The 5,626-nt window shown below is 41.3% G+C and overlaps 1 protein-coding gene across 2 annotated transcripts in view; it reads right to left on the bottom strand.

Annotated features, from left to right (window-relative positions):
- clpb (ClpB family mitochondrial disaggregase) overlaps positions 1 to 5,626 on the bottom strand; it is a 46,420-nt gene that overhangs the window by 10,081 nt on the left and 30,713 nt on the right. The window contains exons 9-16 of one of the 2 annotated variants that reach the window (XM_082502467.1): positions 4,902 to 4,957; positions 4,729 to 4,773; positions 3,725 to 3,886; positions 3,473 to 3,629; positions 3,137 to 3,210; positions 2,913 to 3,032; positions 1,673 to 1,777; positions 1,071 to 1,463 (exon numbers count right to left, since the gene is read on the bottom strand). In XM_082502467.1, coding sequence (XP_082358593.1) covers positions 1,266 to 1,463; positions 1,673 to 1,777; positions 2,913 to 3,032; positions 3,137 to 3,210; positions 3,473 to 3,629; positions 3,725 to 3,886; positions 4,729 to 4,773; positions 4,902 to 4,957 — 917 coding nt within the window. In that variant the 3' untranslated portion in view covers positions 1,071 to 1,265. Of the gene's footprint in view, positions 1 to 1,070; positions 1,464 to 1,672; positions 1,778 to 2,912; positions 3,033 to 3,136; positions 3,211 to 3,472; positions 3,630 to 3,724; positions 3,887 to 4,728; positions 4,774 to 4,901; positions 4,958 to 5,626 lie in introns of those variants that run through there. The other variant, XM_082502466.1, reaches the window with a different exon arrangement.

The following is a 5,626-nucleotide window of genomic DNA, read 5'->3' as shown; positions in this document are numbered from 1 at the left end:
TTTAAAAAGGGACATTGTAGCTTTTAGAAAATGTAAATATTACTATAACTGTGCATTCAAAACAGTTATTAATAGAAAATTGAATGTCCTGTAACAGGGTGGACATTTGGCACGTCATGGTAAAGACTTTGATTTTAAAAAATATTATAATATAATATCCTTAGCTGGACCAATACATTTTTCTTATAGGTTGAAAATCCCTCTTTTAGATGAAATGTTAAAATAATTCAAAATTTTGTATTTTTTGATGAAGAGTGATCACACTGAAATGGCACCGAATAGTAGGAATGACCCATAAAACCCCCACAAATATTTCTTAAAATGCAGTGTTTTGTATTTTTAAATTTCAAATATTGTATAAAAAGACAAAACTGCAAATGTGAACGCAATTTTTTTTCTTCTCACTCTTAAACTGAAGCCTTTCATTGAACTATCAAATAAACAAATTGGTACTCTCTTTCTGGCCACACCCGTGGCAGCACTTCTGCTATTATTTTGTTAAATACAAACAAAATAAAAATGCTGACATAAGTGTACACATTAGTTTTTAACTGCCAGTGAAAATTGTTTTCTTTGCAGTTTACTCTCTCACTGAACTAACAGTCAATTGGTAAACATGTTTGTGCTCTCTGCTCATATTGCCTTCATATTAAGTACGTTTTTGCTTTTAAAGAACTTATTTTAACATTGCACTCAACAACAAACAAATCCTCCCTAACAAAAGTAACTTCAAGGACCAAACTGCATTATATTTTTTCATGTCAATATACGGGCTGCAAGTAGGGGTGATGTGGGCCACAAGTGGTCCCTGGGCCACGAGTTTGATACTCCTGCTTTACCTGCAGTGAAAGTAGACATTTTGTTTTGAAAGGTTACTAGTGGATACTGGCAACTTGGAAGAGAACAATACAATCTGTTATAAGGCCTCCATTGGAAAATTGTGTATTTCATACTAGAATATAATACCAACATGTAGTATTTGGTTAAAGTTATTGAATAGTGTTTGAATAAAGTGAGAAAATTGTGGAGGATTAAAATATTCCAAGAGCTCAAATTACTTCATCAAAACATTTCAACGTTTCAATCACATTTTATCAACACACATTGCACAGGTTTATTGAATACGAATAACTAGTGTTAATTTAACTCTGTTTAAGTTGCTGCCATAGCAAAACATCTGTGTGCATCTAATGTCCACTACTGAAAGAAGTAAATCCAACACGTTCTTTTGTTCAGTGTATGCTCGCATTTTTAATCCTTTGTTGTTAGTGTTCAGGGCTGAGTGGTGGTCGGATGTCCAGCGTTCTCGATGAGCTGTCCTCTCCAACCACTTCGAGGCGCAGGCTGGGCGTGCTGTGCTCTTTCTGGCCTTCTGATTGGACAGACAGACGCAGCGTGCAGCCTTTGGGCAGCAGCTCCTGCTCGTACGCTGCGGCTAACTGGTTGACGACTCTCCTCTCAACCTGATGGATCAGTGACAGAGTCAGAGGTCAGGTGGAGATCAGGTTTATAAGTCAGGCTTTTTAAAAATCTTTATATGCTACATGTGCAGGATTTTTCCTGCATAAAGGAATCCCGTTGTGATTTTGTTCTATAAGGAGGCCTGAAATATGACAAACCACTTCAAGGGTTACTCCTAAAAACCAGTGTGTATGTTACAGTGCCTGCACACCTCATGCTTGATGGAACGAGCTCCATAATGCATGTTGTAGCCGCCTGCTAACAGGTCCAGTACTGGGCGATCCCACTGAAGAGTGATATCATGCCGCTGTTTAGCCTGACAAGAGAAAGAGAGAGTGGAAGTAATGTTACAATAGGGCCGAGGGTGAGACCTGCAGAATATCAGGAAAACACAAATCTGTCAGAGAGGACGAAGAACAGAGTCAAAATGGGTGGAAAGAGAGAGCGAGCAAGAGACACAGCAGCAGAGAGGAGACTGTGTCAAGCAGCATGTCTGCTGACGCTCATCAACAGGCCCTTAATACATTTTAATCAAACGCGGGTCAATAGTAGTGATCAGAGCAGCTCATTTAGCTTCAGATGTTAACACTTCAATCAGTAAATATGACGCCATGTTTTTCTATCGATATGTAGCGAGGCAATAATAATAAAAGCTCTAAACATTTAATTTGTCTAATATAAATGAGCGACAAACAAAAGCCTTGTGGGATTATTCAGTAATAATGAGATTTCTGCTGTTTGCATCGCTTCAAGATGCAGACTGAGACAAGTCATTAGCAGACATGCACACTTTCAAAAACTGAAGACCCAAATATCAGACCCACAAGAGCTACAACACCACTCAAAACAGAGAAACTGAAATGAGTCGGGGTCCCTATCAGTTGCCTGCAGGGCCCATGTTTGCTGTCAGGACACCAGCTGTAATATTAATAATTAAATATTGATGAAGGCTCCACATGTTAAACACTGTAATCACATTACAGGGAGTAACAGTGGCACACAGTATTGATCCGTGTGTGTTTCTGCACAGCTCAGCAGCGGCTGACGAAGTGGGTGAGGCCTCGCAGGTCCCCACAGGAGGACACCCGTGTTAGAAATGTGGTGCTGTGAAGACGGGCGTCCAGAGGAGACTCAACCTCTGCTCCTCTCAGATCCACACACAGCTGATCGGCCCACTTGTTGTTAAAGTGGGCATCCAAACAGCAATATGGAAGCTGGAACAAATATGTGCATTCCTCTGGCGCACTTAAACAACCCATCAGTGCTGCCAGCAAACTCTGTTAATATCAGTTAAAATAGAAAGCATGAAAGGACTCGCGAGGCAGGATTTTTAAAGCTGTGTAATGTTTCCTGCATTAAGACTCAGCAGGACTTGATCTTGCATAATTTCTTTATTTATAACCGCAGAAGCAGAGAGACTAAAAATGACTGTAAAGATTGTGCTCTCGTACCTTTTTGGCCCAGAAGTTGAGCTCTTTGCTGACCAGCTGTAGCAGCTCTGAGTGACAGAATGGCAGGAAGTAGACGATTTCATTGATACGGCCCAGGAACTCGTCCCTCCGGAAATGAGCCTACAGAGGAACAAAAGACCCATGAGCGTCTCAGAGCCAGGCATGTCTGCAGCTACACCAAACAAGATGGTTTTTTATGTATTTGTGTGCATCATGTGTTTTACCTTCAGGATTGGTCGAATCACAGATTCTTTAAACTGTCTGGAGATTTTAATGTCATCACTTTTCTGTACGTCCTCTGGAGGAAAAGGAGGAGATGAGCAATAATGTCATTTCTGGTTTTTAATCATCTGAAAGCTGTTATCACAGTGCTACAATGTTCCTTTATTTTGCAAGAATGAGAAAATTAACTGCAACATGACAAAGTTAATTTGTAGATAATTTAATTTCTGTGTTCGTTTAACACAACATCAGATGGAAATGTATAATCACATTGTACAGTGTCATCAGTGTGAAGACATTAGCCAGGCTGCATGTACGCGTTAGGGCGTTTCTCTCACCGAGGTTATCGGCCAGCTTCCTGCGGCTGACCCGCTCGGCTTCCTGGCGGAGCTGCAATGCATGCTGGGCTATCTCGTCACTTGCGACGTTCGACGTCATGATGAAGATGGCGTCTTTGCATTCGATTGTCTTTCCTTTACCGTCTGTAAGACGACCCTGAAAGAAGAACACCACCAATCAAACAAAGTTTCAGTTTATTTCTGTTTTATCAAAGAGACACACACGATGGACGTAAGAAGCTGTGTGCTCGCCTCATCAAAGAGCTGCAGCATGATGGTGAGGACATCGGGGTGGGCCTTATCCACTTCATCAAACAAGACAACAGCGTTAGGACACGCCCTCAACAGCTTGGTCAGCTGACCGCCTTCTTCATGTCCCACATATCCCGGTGGAGAGCCAATGAACTTTGCCACCTGAGCGCGGACAGAGAAAAGATGCACAATAAGTCTAAATAACACAACAAGCTGATTCGTTTTATCAGGATCACACTAAATAAGTATGCTCAGCCACCCTCTGCAACAGAGAATTCAATATTTCCACACGCTTCACACCATGATCCTGTTTGCTGCATCGGGAACGTTTTCAGTGCATCCAAAAGAGGTTTTCTGAAGCACTTCAGTAACCAATTTTGTTGAACATTATTTCAAATGACAGGAAAATGTATAGACTTACCTCAAATGAGGTAAAGCAGAGCTGCTGCCTTTAATATAAGAGGGCCTTTCATGGTAGAGTCCATGTCAGCCCCCAAGCTCCGATCCTAGCCATGAAAATCTCAAACATTTTACCCATTATATCCGAAGATGTTCATAATAATCTTTGCAGCTGTAATCACCAGCCTGCTGTGTTCAGTGTTTCACTTATGCATCTGACGCAGCTTTTCTGAATATCAAAAGACCTTCGATTTCTAGCATCTATAAAGCTCCTCATTGCCACAAACTATGCAGAGAAAGTCCAAACACTGTGGTGACTGTGACAACACGACACTGTAAAACAATGCAACTCTGAAAAACTGATTAAATGTATTCATCACAAAAAGTTTCACAAAGAGAAGAACAAAAAACCCCCAACATCATTAATTTTGGTTTATGAATCTATTACGATTACATAAACAGAATTAATCCAATGCATCACTGCCATGCATCTGCAGCAGGAAGACGCTGCTAGCAGCTGCTCTCATCGGAAATAAATGAACTTGTGTGGCGCGGCTTATTCAGTGCATACTTTGTGTTTTCGCGTGTGTGTAACGAGGCCTTACCTCGTGCTTTTCCTGAAACTCCGACATGTCCATGCGGATGAAACCCTGCAATCACAGGACGGGTTAACCTCCAAAAGAAGCACTACTGCATACACTGTAATCAAACTCATTCCACCAAATTAAGACTCTTGACATGCGTTTTGTATCTATACGCACGCTGCTACGTCACATACCTTTTTAATGTCCTTGTGCATGTAACGAGCCACCTGTTTAGCCAACTCCGTCTTTCCTGTGAGACACATCATTGAACCCGTCACACACAAATGCATCATTTAATTGGTCATTAGGCAACAGGAACAGTCCCTCCCCCTCACCATTTAATTACTTTGTTCTCAATAAATAAAAAAAAAATACAGTCTCCGCCTTTACATCAGCATGCAGAGATTTCAGGAATTCAGGAAAACAAGCTTACTCATTTCAGACAGAAAGACAATCTCTCTCCTTCGCTAAGTGCTGGCCTAAATCCCAGTGCCTCCCTCCACAAAGCTTTCAATCATCTCCAGCTCTCCAGAAGCACACATTATGCTTGCCAGTAAAATATTCTGCATATAAATGCTCATATGTGATATTGATGTCTTGTGTTTGCTATGCATATGGGTATGATGATTGTGTGTGTGAACGAGGCTGTGTGTGTCTGTGTGTTTGTCTTGTTGCTGTGTTTAATATTGATGTCTCATGGCCACTGTTTGTCGCTGAAGGGAACAGAGAATATGAACACCGTCTCTCCCTCATCTATCTCTCTGCCCTGTCATTTCACCATCTCCCTCTTTTTAGCCATCTATCTGGCCCTTAATATCTCCCCTCTCTTCCTACTGCCTTCACTCCAACACACAAACACTTCCAAATCTTGCTGATGATTAAGGACATTTAACCACTTATTCAGTAGATGTCCTCCTCA

This window comes from Aulonocara stuartgranti, assembly GCF_965226115.1.
Source record: "Aulonocara stuartgranti genome assembly, chromosome: 14".
Taxonomy (NCBI): domain Eukaryota; kingdom Metazoa; phylum Chordata; class Actinopteri; order Cichliformes; family Cichlidae; genus Aulonocara; species Aulonocara stuartgranti.
This window is presented reverse-complemented; position numbering and strand designations above follow the sequence as displayed.